General features: G+C 35.8%; 1 protein-coding gene across 1 annotated transcript in view; it reads left to right on the top strand.

Moving 5' to 3' along the window:
• Window positions 1-19,682, top strand: part of ACBD6 (acyl-CoA binding domain containing 6) — a 179,689-nt gene that overhangs the window by 73,574 nt on the left and 86,433 nt on the right. Inside the window, exon 6 of the mRNA XM_046684208.1 lies at window positions 8,553-8,642. Within this exon, the coding sequence (XP_046540164.1) occupies window positions 8,553-8,642 (90 nt within the window). The remainder of the gene's footprint in view (window positions 1-8,552; window positions 8,643-19,682) is intronic.

Raw genomic sequence — 19,682 nt, 5'->3', positions numbered from 1 at the left:
TATTGATACATCTTCTAGCTCAGAGATTCTTGCCTCACCCATGTTCAGTCTGCTAATAAGCCCTTTATTAGGCTCTGATAACACCCCAGCAGGTTAAGCACTGGTGAACTAGTTTTGCCATGAGGGCAGGCCCTGTTAAGAAGAACCGAGCGTTCTGGAACACAGTCATGACATCACGTAACCATGTTTTGGTCAAGGACAGACTGCGTATACAATGGTGATCCCATAAGATTAGTACCATATAGCCTAGGTGGGTAGTAGGCTATACCATCTAGGTTTGTGTAAGTATACTTTGTGATGTTCCCGTACTGACAAAATTGCCTAACAATGCATTTCTCATAATGTATCCCTGTCTTTAAGCAAAGCACAACTGTATTTCAAAATGGTTCCTTTCCCCCTCCATCTACCAGAAGCCCAAGGAGATTTTTTTCTGATGTTTACGCTGGGAACCTGGTCAAGCTCCTGGAGGTAAATCTTCCAATGTTAAGGAGTTCACCCTACCACCAGATCCTCCTGGAGCCTTTAGCTCTCAGCATTGTCGCCACTGAGCCTCCAGCAGCTTGTCAATTACAGTCGGGTTTTCCTACCTGGCTCTGGTTCCGGTGGCTCCCCCTGTGAGGCTCTTCTCCGGGAAGTCAAGTTCCCCTGTCGCTCTAGTCCTGGGGCAGTCGTGGCCCTGTCTCCTCCCCTCCTTTATGGACCCAAGAAGAACAGTTGATTTTTCAGTCTGTCAGCTTTCTGCTGGTTGTTTAGATGGAGTGACAACTTCTAAGCTCCTTACATTGGAACTGGAAGCCCAGTTAACTTTTCAAGGTCATTTTTTCACTGGAAAGTATTATGTATGTACTTTATGATCCCTATTAGAATTTTCCATCTTTCAAATAATAATGCTTTATATTGTGTGTGTTATAGTTTACAGAGTACTTTCACTTATTACCATATTATCTTCACAACAACCCTCTGAGGTCGATGTTGTCTTCATTTTACAAGCAGGAACTAGTTCATATTATTTGCTCAAATACAGACAACTACTAGGTGGAAATGCAGGTCTGAAAGAGTGTTCTTTTCACCACTGGATTTAAGAAGGATAAGAAATTTCCAGTTGGCTCTGCTAGTGTTATGCTCTGATTTGCGGCAATTTCTTTTATAAAACAGTACTGAAAGTGAGATCCACACGTGACCTTCGCAGAGACCGTTGGACAGCAGTGATAGGGATAAAGTAAAGGTCAGAACACGAATAGCTTACACTAAATACCACATTTTTTTGGTGAAAAATAAAAGGAGCCCTTTTAAAACGTGCCGCTTCTGTCATCTGTTACTTTGATGTAGTACAGCTTCCCAGGTCTTCCCGTTTGTTACCCAGGCAGCTACCTGTACGCCCAGCCTGCCGCAACACGGTGTTTCCATGAGCAGATGAAGTGCTTACACATTCATAGACTGAGACGCCAAGAATTCAGTTGGGTTCTCTCATTGCTCCAAGCAGATTTCTGTCCTCTCAGCCATGACAACTCAGGCTGGGCTTTGAATACTGATAGCAAGCCCTTTTATTATTAATCAGGGATTTGTGCGAATTAATTTAAGAACTTGAGGGAGATGGGAGCTTAAAATTGAATCAAACTTAACATCCTAAGTAAAATAAATGGTACTGCTTCATGACATTTGAAGTTCTAGCAAATAAAACAACAACTTGGTAAACCTTGATGATGGACCAAAAGTATATAACCTCAAAATTAAGTTTCTAGCTAAATACTTTTAACCTTTTATCAGAAGAAAGACATTTCCCTACTATAATGAGTTGAGTAGCAATTCCAGTTTTGAAAGGACATCCAGTTCTTCTTTGTGTTTATCTGTCTGATATTTGAACTTCAGATGTTTCACTACTGATTGCCTGCTATTCTTTGGGATCGTCTAGGACTTTCTTTAAATGTTCATCCAGCAGTTTCAATCCAATTTCAGTCTTGCCCTTAGATGATTAAAAATTACATTTATTGCACTTAAAATTTGCTATGAGCATATAAAGAAATTTAGTTATAGTCATAAAATGATAAGCCACATTTGTATTCCCACATATTGAAATAAACAGAATTGTTATATTGCCTGAAGTGCATATATTTGGATCTGTAACTATCATAGCACATGATTATATATAAAATGTCTTTTAAATAAAATACTTATATTTCATAATGAAGTTATTTTATTATGCATAAGTATAGTTCCTGGCATATATTTTTTATTTATTCAAGTTGTAATTACTACTAATATAGTAAGGCATGTATTTCTAATTTTAAAAAATTACTTGGTGTTTCCTACTGATGTAGTAATTAGGACATTGTCTGTATTTCACACAATATAAAAAAGTTTTGTAGTTATACTCACTATTCAGGAAACTGTATTTCAGATGTTTCAAGGTCCAAGCTTATAGCATTATGGTGTTATATGTACTCATTTTTTATTTAAATTACAACTTTTATTATATTTTAGCCATTTGCAGAAACGTTTGCAAATTGAGGTAGATAATATGAAGAGAAATGTGAAGGAGAAGATCTCAAAGCCTATTAATTTTTTTAAGTGGTGGTTCAGTTTTTCTTTGAGCCATATTTAAAAAGCTCTTCACACAGGCCAGATATTTACAGTTTTTCCAAGAAAATGTCCTTTAAGAGTAAAGAATGATTTAAATAATTTGTAAGATATATTTAAGATATGAGCGGAACATTTCTTATCAATGATCAGATATAAATTATGGCTGCATTATTCTTGTCAGACACATTATTTCTCAGATGAGTGACATATACAGTAGACACTAAATACGTGCTTATTGATGGTACCGTATTTAAAGTCTTTTAAATCTTTCCATTAATTTAAATTTTAGAACAAATGTAGCAGTGTAATAATATTTGAAGAAAATAGATGACGTTATTCCAGTGCAGCTCTCTGTCATCAGTTCCCCCAAAAGCCTTTAAACAGTTCATTGGTTTTTCATAGGTTCTTATCGTATGACTCCCAAATTCCTCTTTAATTGAGCTGCTTCTTTAGTTCTTTCATTTCTGTCCTTTTGAAGGTATAATTGTTACACCATTTTCCGTATGTTTATTGATTTTTTTCAAATGCTTTGAAGGAGATCACCTTTCTCTTGACTCCATTCCTTTCCCTTCTTGCTTTGTTTTAAATCTGTGGCTCATGTCAGAATAGAATTTACATGCTTTTGGCTTGAGAAACTGCTGTAAAATGTGGCGAAACTGAGTATTAACCTAACAAAGAATCAGAAGGTTTAAGAGGCAGAATCAGTATACTGAGGCTAAATTTGTGCTTTTATTTAAGATTTGAGAAAGGAAAAAAAATCCATCCTCTTTAACTTTCTCTGTTTGAGTGTATTTTATTTTGGTTGTGTAGCTGACTATAATATTAATTTGAAAGAACTTTGTTCATTCACATTAATAATTGAGAAATGCATTCTAAATTGTCAAATTATGCTCATTTGCTTTAATACAGTCAGCACTGTTTAAAAATCAAGCCTATGGTAATACTTTACATCAGAAACTCATATTTAATACAAAATCAGAAAATAGTGAAAGTAGTTGAAATCTTATGAGCTCTGGCAACTATTTTTTGTTTGTTTTTTATTGTGGTAAAATATACATAACATAAAATTTATGATTTTTACCATTTTTAAATGTATAGTTCTGTAGCACTGAATATATTTGCATTGTTGTGCAAACATCACCACTATTCATCTCCAGAACTTTTTCATCTTCCCAGAACGAAACTCTGTCCTCATTAAGCACTAACTCCGCATTCCCACCTTCCCCCAGCCCCTGGTGGCCACTGTTGTACTTTCTGTCTCCATGAATCTGGCTACTCTAGATATCTCATATAAATGGAATTATACAATATTTGTCCTTTTGTGACTGGTTTATTTCACTTAGCATAATGTCTTCAAGGTTCATCCATGTTATAGCATGTGCCAGAGTTTCCTTTCTTTTTAAAACTGAAGAATATTCTATTACGTGAGTATACTGCATTTTGTTTATCCAAATATCCGTCTATGGACGCTTGGGTTGCTTTCATATTTTGGTTATTGTGAATAATGTTGCTATGAACATGGGTGTACAAATTTTTGTTTGATTTTTTTCAATACTTGAAAAATTTTAAGCATAATGGAAAAGTTGAAAGAATTTTGCAGTGGACATCTATATCCTATCACCTAGATTCTACCACTAATATTTTACTATGCTTTCTTTATCACTATCCATCTCTATCCATCCATCGATCTGTCTTATTTTTGATGCATTTCAGAGTATTTTGCAGATAATACACTTCCTTCTAAATGCTTCAGCATGCACATCAACTAAAATTCAGTATTGGTTTGGTTTTTCTTTTAAGATAAGTATGTCATTTATTTATCCATTGTCTTATGATGGACTTCTGGGCTGTTTTCATGGCAACTTATTATTAATGCTGTTGTTATTATTTTATGCAGGATGGAGTAGTATTTCCCTTGCTTATTCCTTCACCTTTAAGGCACTAACGTTATGGCTTAGTAAGTACTTGTGAAGAGATTTTTTTTTGCTGAGGAAGATTTTCCCTGAGCTACCGTCTGTGCCAGTCTTCCTCTAGTTTTCATGTGGGTTGCTGCCACGGGATGGCTGAGGAGTGCTGTAGGTCCACACCCAGGATCCAAACCTGTGGAGTTCGCCAAACTTAACCTCTAGGCCACAGGGCCGGCCCCCACTTGAAGGGATTTTTAAAAGTAGTATGTTTAAAATCCTTCTCAATTCCCTGATAACTCAGCAACACCATTTCTCTTTACCTTAGAACTTGGCCAGTGAAAGAGATCAAGTAGTTGGTGATTTTAAAGTGTATCACGCATATTGGCGTGTGGTTTTCTTTTAATGCTGGTAAATAAATTATCCCATAGGTAGCCACTGGCTTCCATGCTAGGTGTATCTCGAGATCTTAAACTGCCTCCCAGTCCTACTCCTGTCCTTAAGTTTTTGAAACATTGTTGGTTCACTATTGAGAGAGAGGTGGAAATAGGAGGCTTTGTGTAGTTTCTGGTGGTCGCAGGTGGGGAGTTCTCGCTGTAGCCAGCTGCTACAGCAGCACAGCGGCAAAGGGTAGGACATAGGGATAGGAGAGAGGGGATGGAGACCTTACAAGGTATTGGTAGCTGATGTCAATCTCTACTACAGTTGTAAGTTGAAACCAGTTTTTTTGCAGAGAGAAATTCAAGTCAACCTGTCTGCAGTTTCATGTGTTAATTAGACAGTACTTTACCATATCATCTTTAATAGAATGGCCAAGTGACAACTCTTAAAAATTTAAACATACCATCTTTGCCATATTTTTGTCTTCTGTATGTATGGTGTACGAGCTTTGTATCTGTTCTCAAAATACCGTAAGAACATCAAGACTCATTTTAAAAAAATACAGTCTCTTTTCATTTAATTTGTAATATCCAGGAGAAAATGTAACTTGAAACAGATTCGGAATGGTTAAGGACGAGTGACTTAGGCCATCAAAGAGGCATTTCAAACATTAAGACCCACTTTGTATTTCCAGAAGGTGTGAAAGTAACACCGCTTAATAGGTTTGCTGCCAGCCTGCACTTGTGAAGCACTTTAGAGTCATTCGTCTGTCTGAGGGCACAGTATGTGCACCCTTGGTTAATAGATGAGAACTCTTTTTTACCCCCGGTGTTTTACTGTATTTGAATTCCGGAATTTATCCAGAGTTCTCCAAACAGTGCTTGTGGTCTTCTCATGGCCTAACAAAGATTCCTTTTGATAATGGCTTTCCCCCTTCTCTCCTGACTACTTCTGGGGTATTTTTTCAGAAGAGTTGTTAAAACTAGAAACAGACAAACAAAGAATTGTCAGCTTTTGTAGTAGCAGTAAATATAAATTTAACTTGAAAATTTGTAAGAGATTATATCATTCGTAGGAGTTAAAACAATTATTTATAAAAATAGTGAAATAATTCCTAAATTTGGATAAAGTCTTTAAGCAACTATAACTTTAACATGCACCTAATTCCTGGTTTTCCTTCTGAAGGAGAGATTATGGAATCCTGTATCTAAAATAATTTAATAATTGCATTGTATTGGTACAGCTATGTTTGTGGTTAACAAAAAGAAAGGAAAGAAACCACAGGTATTTATTTCCTGGTTTTGTCGTAAATGGGTATGAGGATACCATCTCTGCGATTTACTAGTTATGTTATTACTTGAACTAATAATTCATCTTAAATTAGAGCATATTTACGGGAACCTTATAATTTGAAGAGGTAAAGAGTTAGGACATTCAGACACCTAGTTGTACTGGTCTTTGTTCATTTAAATATAGAACAGTTTGAAGGCAAAAATTCCAAAGCCTGGTTTATTTTATCTATGCTTATTTACAAGTATGTTTCATCCTGCTCTTGTTTTTGAGCTTCTTAATACTGTATAAAAATATTAATCATTTGATGGTCTTAATGTAGATATCTTCAGTGCTTCCATGGAAAGTCATTGTCAGAAAAATCATTCTAATTCAAGGTTAATTAGTGTACCATTAAAATAATGTGTTACAAAAATTAATTACATCACAGGTCAAAAAACCTGTTAAAAAGCGTAGTGTAAATGTCTGAGAGCACCTCATCCTCTTTAACATTGCTCTGTGGTGCCACCCTGCAGGAAAATATATCCCAAGTGAAAATCTCTGCTGAGGTCCAGTCATAGGTGTTTCCCCTAAAGTAAATTTTTGGCACCACATATGGGAAATTTAAAATATAACTCCCATTAACAGTAAAATGTGTTGCTTGTCTGCTTTCCCATTGAAACAGCTAAGGATTTATACTTTAGCATTAGTTGATGGCACCCTATTGGGTTAAACAGGAACCTGGTTGAGAAGTAGAAATTATCTATACATCTTGTGTAGATATGTTAATATTATGTTTTCTTACTTAACTATTAGGTGGTTCTGGTATGTGCCTTGTGTAAGTATATCACACATCATTTTAACTCTGTAGTAATTCTTGTTAATAGCTTATCTTAGCCATAAAATGCACATTTAAAATTAGAACTAAAAATGGTAGAGACTTTGAAATTTTATCTGATTCTTTTAATATAAAAGCTGTAAAACGATTACATTGAACTATAGAATATTTTATACATTGGTAATTGTTCTGAGAGTCTTATTAAAATATCTCCTATTCATATGGAGCTTTTTGGAATTAGTGCCGTAGTAACAGCAGGTTAGCACACATTAGAGCTACAGAAATTGTAACATAGGAAAAACTGCTCTCTGTACATTTTTTACTTGGCTTTTAGAATTGTGTCCATTTTCAAAAATTCCTAGTGGACCCTGAACAAAATGCTTTTGCTACGATGATGAGTTGTGAATGATTTGCCCACGTTTTTGAATTTTCTGTTTCCTTTCTTCTTTGGATTTTGTGTAAGCATATTGGAAAATATATTCACAGGTAAATAAAAATAAATTGAACAAATGAAAGAAAAAGACACTTTGTAGGGAAGAAATTGTCTTACTTTGGGTTTTTTTGTTTGCTTCAAGAATAGATCCTGCTTTAATTAGTTGAACTAATAGGTGTGTGAAGAGAGTCTGAAAGATAAAGAGTGTAAGTGGGTTTAGAAAAGCTTTCTTGAAAGGTGTTTTTTTACTTTAAAGCCATCTTTGTCCCAGCTTATTTCTACTTAAATCTTTTCTAAAGTGACATAAAGCAGGGATTTCAACTTAAAGTGGAAAAACATTCCATTCTTTAAAAATGACAACATCGCCACCACCCTCAAAAAGTGGTGTTAAGCCCTACATCACTCATTTCTTCAGAAAAGCCCTTCGCTTTGGGGGTTTTGTTTATTCTTTGGACCAAGTAGGCCTCACGTTTTCACGTTTAGTACTTTGTCTCCTAACAGTTAATCATCTGTTCTGATTTACAAGTGGCTTTCACAGTCAGCGTTTGAAGATAGACGCTAGTAGACTGTACTAGTGTTTTTGAGATATTTCACAGTGTAAATTTGGGGTAGTAAACGGAAATGCTTAGCTTCAAACTGATTAAATTTTCTTACGTTTTAAGGAATAAACTTGAGTAAATTTAGATATATTACATTTAGAGTATGATTTCTACCTAGATTTAAGTACTTATTTTTTCATCCCTAAGATTTCTTTCACCAGAAGTAAACATAATAATTTAAGAAAACTATCTGTTACATTCATAAAGTACTTAACACTTACAAAGCATTATCTTATAACTCATTCATTCAACCAAAGTTATTGGTATTATTGTTGTTAGTATTACCCTTATCTCGGCTCTATGGGTGAGGAAACCGATAGGGCTGAAATAAGTCATTGGGCTAGTCCATAATGGATTCCAGAAGTAGAACTCAGGATTTCCAATTGATTTCAAAAAGTCTACTGCTCTTCCCTGAGCATTTTATATCAGTCATGCTTAGAATAATTAACCTACAGTTTTATATATTACTTTCTCTTTCTTAAAACGTTTTATCTTTTATATGGCCCCACAACTGGCTTAAATTCATTTATCTTTTTCTCTGTTTTTAGGGCAGAGCTCTACTCCATTGGGCGTGTGACCGAGGGCATAAGGAGCTAGTCACAGTGTTGCTACAATATAGAGCTGATATTAACTGTCAGGTAAGAGTGATGATGAAGAGGGAGCTTTTTGAGAAAAATGGAGGTAAAATCCACGTAACCCAAAATTCACCGTATTAACCGCTTTATTAACAGTGTTGTATGGCCATCACTGCTGTCTTGTTTCACAACATTTTCATCACCCCAAAAGGAAAGCTTGTACCCATTAAGCAGTCACTCCCTATTTCCCCCTCACCCCAGACCTTGGTAACAACCAGTCTGCTGTCTGTTTTGATGGATTTGCCTATTCTGGATATTTCATATAAATAGAATCATAAAATATGTGGCCTTTGTGTCTGTGAGTAAATAATATTCCATTCTGTGGATATATGACATTTTGTTTATCAGTTCATCAGTTGATGGGCACTTGGGTTATTTCCACCTTCTGGCAATTGTGAATAATTGCTATGAACAATCCGTGTACATGTTTTTGCTTAAACACTTGTTTTCAGTTCTTTTGGTTCTGTACCTAGGAGTAGAATTTCTGAGTTACGTGGTAATTTGATGTTTGACTTTTTTAAGAACCTCCAACTGTTTTCCAAATGAATTACACCATATTACATTCCCACCGGCAATACATGAGGGAATTTCTCCACTTCTTCACCAATACTTATTTTCCTTTTTAATAGCCATCCTAATGGGCACGAAGTGATATCTTATCATGGTATGATTTTTATTTGCATATCCCTAATAACTAAGGATGTTGATATCTTTTCATGTACTTCTTGGCAGTCTTCTTTGGAGAAATGTCTGCGCTGGTCTTTCGCCCGTTTTTAAATTGAGTTATTTATCTTTTTGTTGTTAAGATGTAAGAGTTCTTTATGTATTCTGGATACTAGACCATTGTCAGATATATGATTTACAGATATCTTCTCCCTTTCTGTGGGTTATTTTTTCACCTTCTTGATAGTGTCCTTTGATGCATGAAAGTTTTTAATTTTGGTGAAGTCTAGTCTATCTGTTTTTTCTTATATTGATTGTGCTTTTGGTGTCATACCTAAGAAACCGTTGCCAAATCCAAGGTCATTAAGATTTACCCCTATGTTTTCTTTGTAGCAAAATATATATAACATAAAAATAGTTAAAATGGTAAGTTTTAGATGTACAGTTCTGTGTCATTAAGTACATTTACATTGTTCAACCATCACCACCATTCATCTCCAGAACTTTTTCATCATCCCCAAATGAAATTGTACTCATTAAACACTAACTTCCCATTCTTCCATTTCCCCAGCCCCTGGCAACCACCATTCTACTTTCTATCCGCCTGAATTTGACTTCTCTAGATACCTCATATAGGTAGCATTGTACAGTGTTTGTTCTCTTGTGATTGGCTTATTTTACTTAGCTTAATGTTTTCAAGGTTCATCCATGTTGTCGCATGTGTCAGAATTTCCTTGCTTTTTAAAACTAAATAATATTGCATGGTATATGTATACCACATATACATTTGCTTATGCAAATATCCGTCTGTGGACACTTAGGTTGCTTTCACCTTTTGGCTATTGTGATTAATACTGCTATGAACATGGCTAACAAATGTCTGTTTGCGTCTTTGCCTTCACTTCTTTTGAGTATATTCCCAGAAGTGGAATTGCTGGATCATGTGGTAATTGTTTCATATGTTGAGGAATCACTGTACTAATTTCCACAGTGAGTGCACCATTTTATGTTCCCATCAGCAATGCACAAGTGTTACAATTTCTCCACATCCTTACCAACACTTGTTATTTTCTGTGTTTCTGATAATGGCCATCCTAATGGGTATGAAGTCGTATCTCATTGTGGTTTTGATTTGCATTTCCCTAATGATTAGTGATGTTAAACATCTTTTCATGTGATTGTTGGCCATTTGTGTATCTTCTTTGTGAAATTTCCATTTATGTCCCTTCCCCATTTTTCAGCTGGGTTGTTTGTTTTTCTGTTGTTAAGTTGTAGGAATTCTTTATATATTCTGGATATCAGTCCCTTATCAGAAATATGATTTGCAAATATTTTCTCCCATTCTGTGCATTGTCTTTCACTCTGTTGAAGTATCCTTTGATGCACAACAGTTTTAAATTTTGATGAAGTCCAGCTTATCTTTTTTTCTTTTGTTGCCGTGCTTTTGGTGTCATACCCAAGAAATCATTGCTAAATTCAATGTTATGAAGGTTTTCCCCTCTTTTTCAATGTTATAAAGCTTTTCTTTAAGAGTTTTGTAATCTTAACTCTTATGTTATGTTTAGATCTTTGACTCATTTAGAGTTAATTTTTCACTTGTAACTACACTCTCCAATTCATTTCATTCTAAATTTCTTATTTGACCTTATGGAAATCCCTAGTGCCTTGACAGATCTACCTTCTCCCATTTCAGCTCATTTCATCCGCTCTCATGCTATTATGCTCATCCTCATTCCCATTCCCTGTTTTTCAGCTGTTGTGGCCACTTGGCAAAACTCTAATTCTGATTAATCCAGTTGCCTGCCTTCTATACATCTACACCTGGGCTCTGGGCAATGCTAGAAAAAAAAAATCACACAACCCTGATATTATCATAAGTCCTGGTATCCATCTTTAGTTTTGCCTCGCACATCTAATGGTCTTTCTTATTCTCAGATTATCTCCTATTTCACAGAGAAAATAGAATAAATCTTTATCACCAACCCAGATCTCAGCCAGTAGTACCAGAAATGTTTATCTCTTCTTGGATATGCCTCAGACATTTGACTCACAGTATCTAACACTGAACCTACCATCTCTCAAGAACTACTCCCACTGTATTTGGCACCATTATCTAACCAGTTTTCCTGGAGTCATCTTTGATTCTTCTCTCCCTTTCACACCCATTCAAGTCTTATAGGTTCTGTCTCCAAAGTATATCTTAAATCTGTCCGCTTCTCTATTTCAGCATTGCCAGTTCACTGGTTCAAGCTTCTTAAATTATTTCAGCAGCTCTGAAGTATATCTCTGCTTCTAATCTTGACATCCTTCAATTTATTTTTCACTTTTCATCTGGAAAGTCTTTCTGTAATGCTAATTTGCAAATCTTGTCTTGTTTACTTTTATTTTTCTAAGATAAAATCTGAATTTAGTTTGCCCGCTAAAGCCCTTCACAATTTGGGCCTTGCTGGCCTCTCCTCTTACTTCTTAGCACTCTCCTGTGTATGCCCCACCCCTGGTACGCTAAGCTCCACTAGTTCTGAAGAACTGGACGTGCTGCTCACTTCTTAGCCTTTGTGTATACTGTTTTCTTTCTCCTTCATTCGCCCTCCTAGGCCTCAGCTTACACATTGTTTCTGCCAGAAGCCGTCCTTCACTCTAACCAGGTGGGCACCCCCACTATCTTTTATAGTTGTCTGTTCTTAAGCCCATCAAAGAATCGTTGCAGTGTGATCACCTTGTGTTCTAATTGGCTATGTACATGCCTGTATCCTCAGCACTACCATATAGAGGTACCAGAGTTTGGTTGTATCACCAGTGTCTAACATATCTGAATATAGTAGGTGCTCAGTAATTATTGAATAAAGTAATATTAACTTGTAAAGAAGTTGACAAAAAATTAGAAAAATAGAACATGAGAACCAGAAAGGACCTAAGCATTTACCAGAACCTTTTGTGTATTCTTGTTGTTTTATCAGAAGAAATACTTCCTTCCCTGTTAGACATGTCTGCATTCTTCTTGGGCCAGTTCCCTAGCTTTGAGTCATAGGTCAAATCATAGCCTTAGGCCACAAGCTTGCCTTGAAATTTGTGTATTTCACTGATTTTTTTTTTTTGAGTAGTTAGTTTATATATAAAGGAGAAAAAACCTCCAAAAATGCAAAAGACTAATATTTTAAAACTCTTTCTCCCATCCTTGTTTCTCAGCCACTCAATTTTCTTTTCCAGAGGCAGTACCTATTACCAGTTTTATGTATGTCCTTTCAGGATATATTATGTTTATGCAAGCCTATCCAATAGCAATATGATGCAAACTACACATGGTATTCTATAACTTGCTTTCTTTATCTTGGAGATTGTTCTGTATCAGTACAGATACTGCTGCCTTATCTTTTTTAATGGCTGCATAATATTCCTTTATAGAGATGTATCATAATTTATCTAACTAATACCATATAAATGGACTGTACCAATTTATACTTCCTCCAGCAATGTATGAGAGAATTCCTATTTTTCCACCCTTACCAAAATAGTTTGTTATAGCACTTTTTGTTCCCTGCCTGTTTGATGAATGAGAAATGGTATAACATATTTTTAATTTGCATTTCTCTTGTTAAGAGTGATATTGAGCATCCTTTCATGTAACTAAGAACCGTTTATATGTTATTTTCTGTGAACCATATGTTCATATCTTTTGCCCAATTTCCCATTGGATTGATGGTATTTTTCTTCTTAATTTATAGGAACTTTTTATATATTAAGGAAAATTAGCACTTTCTTTGTGATATAATTATTAAAACTTTTCCCTTGTTTTCTTCTAGTACTTTCTTCATTTCATGGTTTATTTGATCTGTCTAGAATTAATTTGTGACACATGTATGTAATAGGTATTTTATTTTTGTCTGGATCTGCCAACTTTATTTTTGTCTACATGATTAACCAGTTGTTCAGTAATGTTTGTTGAATAATCTTGTCTCTACTGATTTGAAGTGTCTTCTTTTTCATATTCTCACTTCCCCTGTGTACTTCTATTGCTGTTCTATTCCATTGCTCTATTTTTCTGTTCATGTACTTGTACTATGCTGTTTTAAATACTGTTGCTTCAAAATATGTTTTAATATCTGGTAGGATAGGTTCCTTCACTGTTTACTCAGAATTTTTCCTGTTACTTTTGCTGTTTATTTTTCTGTGTGAACTTTGAAATCATCTTTCCAACCCTTGCTTCCCCCAATCACCACCACCACCATCACTAAGTTAAAAAACAAAAACAGAAACAACAAACTATTGGTGACTTGTGCCTTTCATTTGGTTTGGATTGTTAGGGGGTATTTTGGAGGGAAATGTCCCCAAGTTAGGCATAGCCTGAGCTTTTTGCCTATGGGTTTCTTGTATTCTATTTGTTTCGGTAATGTAAGACAATCCAGAAACTGCCTTATGTGGCTTTATAGAACACTCTTGGCTGAATACCAGCTTTAATGCAAAGTCAAAGTTCTGTGTAGGATTTTGGGATGGATCACTTGGGACTGTATGCCTGGCCAGTGTTTTTCTTGCCCTTTTTGTGCTCACATGACCACAATACTGCCCCTCGCCTCGATTGTCCTTTGGTATTGGCGATCCCAATCTGGATGATCCAGCTTAAGGGAAGGCTTTTGGCTTTGTTGGGTTGGGTTGCTAGCATGCTTCCAAGTCAGAGGGCTTCTGGAGATTAGCTCTCAGAATAGCTATCCCCTTGTAATTTCTTCTTTGATTTCATTATTGAAAACTGTTTTCAAATATAGACAATACAAACATAATAAATGGAAGGAAAGGTTCCTCTCCCTCATGACTCAGTCTTCCTTAAACAACATTATTATTGACTGGCCTATTGGTTGCCAAAAAGAAAATCAATTTTGTTAGAAGTATTTGCTTGGCCACAGATCTTGGTACTAACCCAGCAGAGACAAGCTGATGTTATCAGCTATCTGAAGACTAATTTTTACCATTAGCCTGAAACAAAGTAGTAATTAGAGATATGTCAAAGTCCACTCTGTGTTTTCCTGTCATTTTTACCCTTCAGTATATCTCATGTATACTTCTGTTGCAATGCAGTTTCTACCTTCTGTGACTCTGATGGAATTGGAACTTTTTATTTTGTTTCTAAGGAAGATCCTTTGTAGATTTCATTTGTTATCTGGCTGTATCGTGGACACAGTTTTGTCTCTTGCACTGCTTGGTATTGATTTTTAGTTCAGCTCTGGGAGTTAGATTCTTAACCACATTTGAAATTAGAATATGGGTTAAATACACACACAGACACCCCACAGACCCTTTTGATCTTTCAAGCCCTGGAGAAAGATTAAAAGTATCCCCAAAAGCACATTTAAAAGTATTTGAATGCTGAAGATTTATTGCTAGATTTTCTCAGATTTATTTGTAAAGTAACATTAAGGAAATAAACAGGGTGAGGGGAGAGTAGGAGCATCTGTGGTGTTAGGTGTCTGCGCCCTGTACTGAATGTTAAGCAGTTCAAAAGGAGAATGTTGTCTTTGAGCGGTACTGATGTTTCAGGACTTGGTGATTTATGAATTACGTAAACCTGTGGTTTATATAATGGCATGGAGCAACATGCCCGCTCAGTGAATACCTTGGTGAATATCTGTGTTGTAAAAGATTTCAGAAACATGGGAAAACATGAGATGCTGGCTAGACTTAGTGTGGTGATCATTTTGCAATATATGCAAATATAGAATCATTATGTTGTACACCTGAAACTAATATAATATGTCAGTTATACCTCAATAACAAAACAGTGCTTGTGGAATGAAATAATAAATAAATGAATCTGAAAGAAAAAGAAATTCTATATACATATACAGTTTTATGAAATAAATAGAAAATATTTTTTTTTTAAAAAGGGGGCCAGCCTGGTGGTGCGGCAGTTAAGTTTGCACATTCCATTTCGGCAGCCTGGGGTTCGCAGGTTCAGATCCCGGGTACGGACATGGCACCACTTGTCAAGCCGTGCTGTGGCAGGCGTCCCACATATAAAATAGAGGAAGATGGGCACGGCTGTTAGCTCAGGGCCAGTCTTCCTCAGCAAAACGAGGAGGATTCGTGGCAGACGTTAGCTCAGGGCAGTCTTCCTCAAAAAAAAAGAATGGGAATAATGACAATTGTAGATTTCTCCAGGGTGTTGGGAGGCTTAAAATGACAACAATAACCCCTCTACCTCAAGGCTGTCCTGCTGCCGGCCAGGCCAAGTCTGCCCCTCCTGCCCAAGGCCACCAAGCACGCTGCTGCCGGCAGAGTCTTCCCCACATTGCTGCTTGTTATGTCGCCGGCCTGGTCAGAGCTCTCCCATGGCTGCACTGTCATAGGATGAATTCCACTCTGTAGATTTTAACTCAGAGGTCTCCATCATCGCAGGAAAAAGGTGAGAAAAGTATAAAGGAGTAATTAAAAGCATCTGTAATTCTATTACGTGTGTGTGGAGAGGTAGGATATAAAAGTTTTTTAGTATTTACTATGTACCAAGCATTTTATGTGCGTTGTCTCTTTCAGTCATCATATCAGTCCTATAATGTAGGTTTATTATTATCTGCATTTAAGTGACAAAGTCTAGATTTGAACATGTCATTCTGACTTCAAAGCCCAAATCCTTAACTTCTCTACTGTAAAATCTGAGTACATTTTGTTCTCATCTTTATTTTCTCTAATTACGTGTACATAACATTTTTAAAAATAGTTGGTACAGTATTGCACATAGAGTAGTTTTCCTTCATTAATTAAAATAATTGGGATATAAAATACATTCAGTGAGGTATGTATAGTACAAAAATCTTAAGGATACAACTTAATGCATTTGAGAGAGAGAGAGAGTAAATACACACACACACATACATACATTCCTGTGCAAATACCACCTATCAAGTTCGAATATTTCCAGAACCACTAGAAGGTTTGTTTCCTTAACCTACTTCCTGTCAATATCAGTCCTCCCACTCCCACTCTGAAGTAACTGTTATTTTGACTTCTATCACCTTTGATTTGTTCTACCTCTTCTTGAATTTCAAATATTTGGAATCATATAATATATATTCTTTTAGATCAGGCTTATTATTCCTCAATGTGACATTTGTGAGAGTCATCCATGTTGTTACATATATCGTTTGTTCCTTTCTTTTAATTGCTATGTGACATTTCACTGTGTACGTATACCACAGTTTATCCATTCTCCTGCTGATGGACATTTAATTTTTAGTTTTCTTTTTTCCTTCAGTTTTTGGCTACTGTGAATAAAGCACCTGTGAACATTCTTGAACACGGACATGTAACATATATTTTCATTTCTCTTGGGTATATACTTGGGAGTAGAATTGCTGGGTCATATGGTAACTCTGTGTTTAAACTTTTGAGGAACTGCTTATGGTTTTTCAAAGAGGCTGCCCCTTTTTACGTTTCCACCAGCAATGTATGAGAGCTCCAGTTTCTCCACATCCTTGTCAACACTTGTTACTATCCATCTTTTTGGTTATAGCCATCCTACTGTATCTCATTGTGGTATCTCTTAGTCATTTTGATTTTCATTTCCCTGATGATTAATGATGTAGCATCTTTTCATATGGCCTTGATTTTGTCTTTTTTGGGGAAATGTCTGTTCAGATCCTGTGCCCATTTTTTTTAATTGGGTGAAAAAAAGACCATGGAAAGCACAGTAAGGCTCTTTAGAAGCAAAATCTATTGAGGGATGTAATGGACTCAGGGCAAGCCCTTTTGTGAGGCAAATCATCATTTATGACTCATGCTACCATCCTCTCATCGTTCTGAGATACTCACCTGGGTAAATCAGCTTTGAAAAGATCAACACTGGTGACTTCAGAGGGAAAATATGTCACAACAGAAGCCGGAAGGGGGTGAGTCAAGGGAGTAGGTTGGGGGCTTTGCTTAGGTAATGGTGTTAGTAGGGGCATGTATGAGGTGACTGCCTGAATCACATCTTTTATTTTGTTTTTAGCATTTTTCTCTTAATTTCCCAGCCACCATTAGGAAAGACCCTCATAAAGAACAGGGACTAGGGTAATTTCATGGTTTCATCTAATTCTATAGGGGTCTCTGTCCCTCAAACATCTCGAAGAGATTGTTATTATTAACAATGCCTGTGCCCATTTTTAAAATTGGATCATTTGTCTCTTTATTACTGAGTTGTGAGCATTATTATATATTCTAAATACAAGCCCCGTATCAGATATATGATTTACAAATATGTTCTTCCATTCAGTGGATTGTCTTGTCTTTTCACTTGCTTGGTACTGTCCTTGGAAACAAAAAATTTTTAATTTTGATGAAGCTCAATTTATATTTTTAATTTCATCATTTGTGTTTTTGGTGTCGTTTCTAAGTAACTGTTGTCTAATCAGAGATCATAGTGATTAAGCCTTTTTCTTCTAAGAGTTTTATAGTGTTATCTCTTACCTGTAGGTCTTTGATTCAGTTTGAATTAATTGTGATGTGATGTGAGGTAGGTGTCCAGCTTCATTCTTTTACATGTGGATGTACAGTTGTTTCAACATCATTTGTTGAAAATACTATTCATTCCTCCATTGCATTGTTGTAACACCCTTGTCAAAAATCTATCGGCCATAAATGTGAGGTTTCTTTGTAGATCCTCAGTACTGTCCCATTGATTGATATGTTAACCCTTATGCCAGTACTACACAGTCTTGTTTACCGTAGCTTTGTAGTAAATTTTGAAACTGAGAAATGTGATTTCTCCAACTTTCTTCTTTTTTTCAAGGTTGCTTTGTTTATTCTGAGTCCCTTAAATTTCCATATTAATTTTAGAATCAGCTTGTCCATTTCTCCAAAAAAAGCAAGTGAGATTTTGATAGGTATTGTGTTAATCTACAGATCAATTTGGGGAGTGGTGCCATCTTAAAATATTAAGTCTTCTGATCCATGAACATGAAATGTCTTTATGCACTACTTTAAATACATTTAGCAAATTTTTATATATTTTTATTATCCTCTAGTTAAATATTTTTAAATTTCCACTGTGATTTCTTTTTTTTTTTAAAGATTGGCACCTGGGCTAACAACTGTTGCCAATTTTTTTTTTTTTCTTTTTCTGCTTTATCTCCCCAAATCCCCCCTGTACACAGTTGCATATCTTAGTTGCAGATCCTTCTAGTTGTGGGATGTGGGACGCTGCCTCAACACGGCCTGACGAGCGGTGCCATGTCCACGCCCAGGATCCGAACCCTGGGCCCCCACAGCGGAGCACGCGAACTTAACCACTCAGCCACGGAGCCGGCCCCTGATTTCTTTCTTTAAATCATCTGTTGTCCAGATATGTGTTTAATTGCCCAACATTTGGGGATTTTCTAGTTATCTTTCTATATTCATTTCTAGTTTGATTCTATTATGTTGAGAGAACATACGCTGGAGAGTTTCAATATTTCGAAATTAGCACTTGCTTTTTGGCCCTCTGTATGGTGTATTTGGGGGAATGTTGCATTTGCCTGAAAAGACTGTGTGTTTTGCAGTTATTTGGTGTAGTCTTCTACAAATATAATTTAGATGAGGTTGGTTAATAGTGTTAGTCAAGTGTTCTGTATTCTTACTGTTTTTTTTGTGTTTCTTACTGAGAGAATTGTGTTAAAATCTCCAATTATGATTTATCTGTTTTTCCTGTTGATTGTGTTCATTTCTATGGATCTTGAAACTATATTGTTAGATACAAATTTAAGATTATTTTATCTTCTTGTTGCACTGGCCCTTTTATCATTGAGAAATGGCCATTTTTAATCTATTAATCCTTCTTGCCTTAAAGTGTGCTTTGTTCAATGTTATGGAGCCACATCAGCTTTCCTTTGGCTAGATCAACTAATTAATTAATACTTTTGCTGTATCCTGAACAGCATAAAAATGTTAAAATTGTATAATTCTGTTTTTTTCCTGCTTGTGTTGCTATAATTGTGATATATTTTTACTTCTGTATTTGCTCCATACCTCAGAGGATATGGTTTCGACATTAAACAGTCAATAGTCTTTTGTCTTTATTCGCACATTTACTCTTTCTGATGCTCTTTCATTCCTTCTTGCACTTTCCTGATTCCATCTGGTAGCATTTTTCCTTTGCCTAAAGAACTTACTTTAATATTTCTTATAGTATTGGCTTCTAGTGGTGAATAATCTCAGCTATAATTCTCTGAACATATCTATTTCACTCATAGTTTAGAAAGATAATTTTGTTTGATAGAGAATTGTATGTTGGCCAGTTTATTCTTTCTGTACTTTAGCGTTGTCATTTCATTGTCTTCTAGTTCTCATATTTTCTTTTGAGAAGTTGCCTTTAATTCTTATTTTTATTCCTCTAAGATAATGCCTTTTTTGCTCTGACTGCGCTTAAGATTTTCCCTATAT

The sequence above is a fragment of the Equus quagga genome, chromosome 13 (assembly GCF_021613505.1).
Source record: "Equus quagga isolate Etosha38 chromosome 13, UCLA_HA_Equagga_1.0, whole genome shotgun sequence".
NCBI classification, from domain to species: domain Eukaryota; kingdom Metazoa; phylum Chordata; class Mammalia; order Perissodactyla; family Equidae; genus Equus; species Equus quagga.
This window is presented reverse-complemented; position numbering and strand designations above follow the sequence as displayed.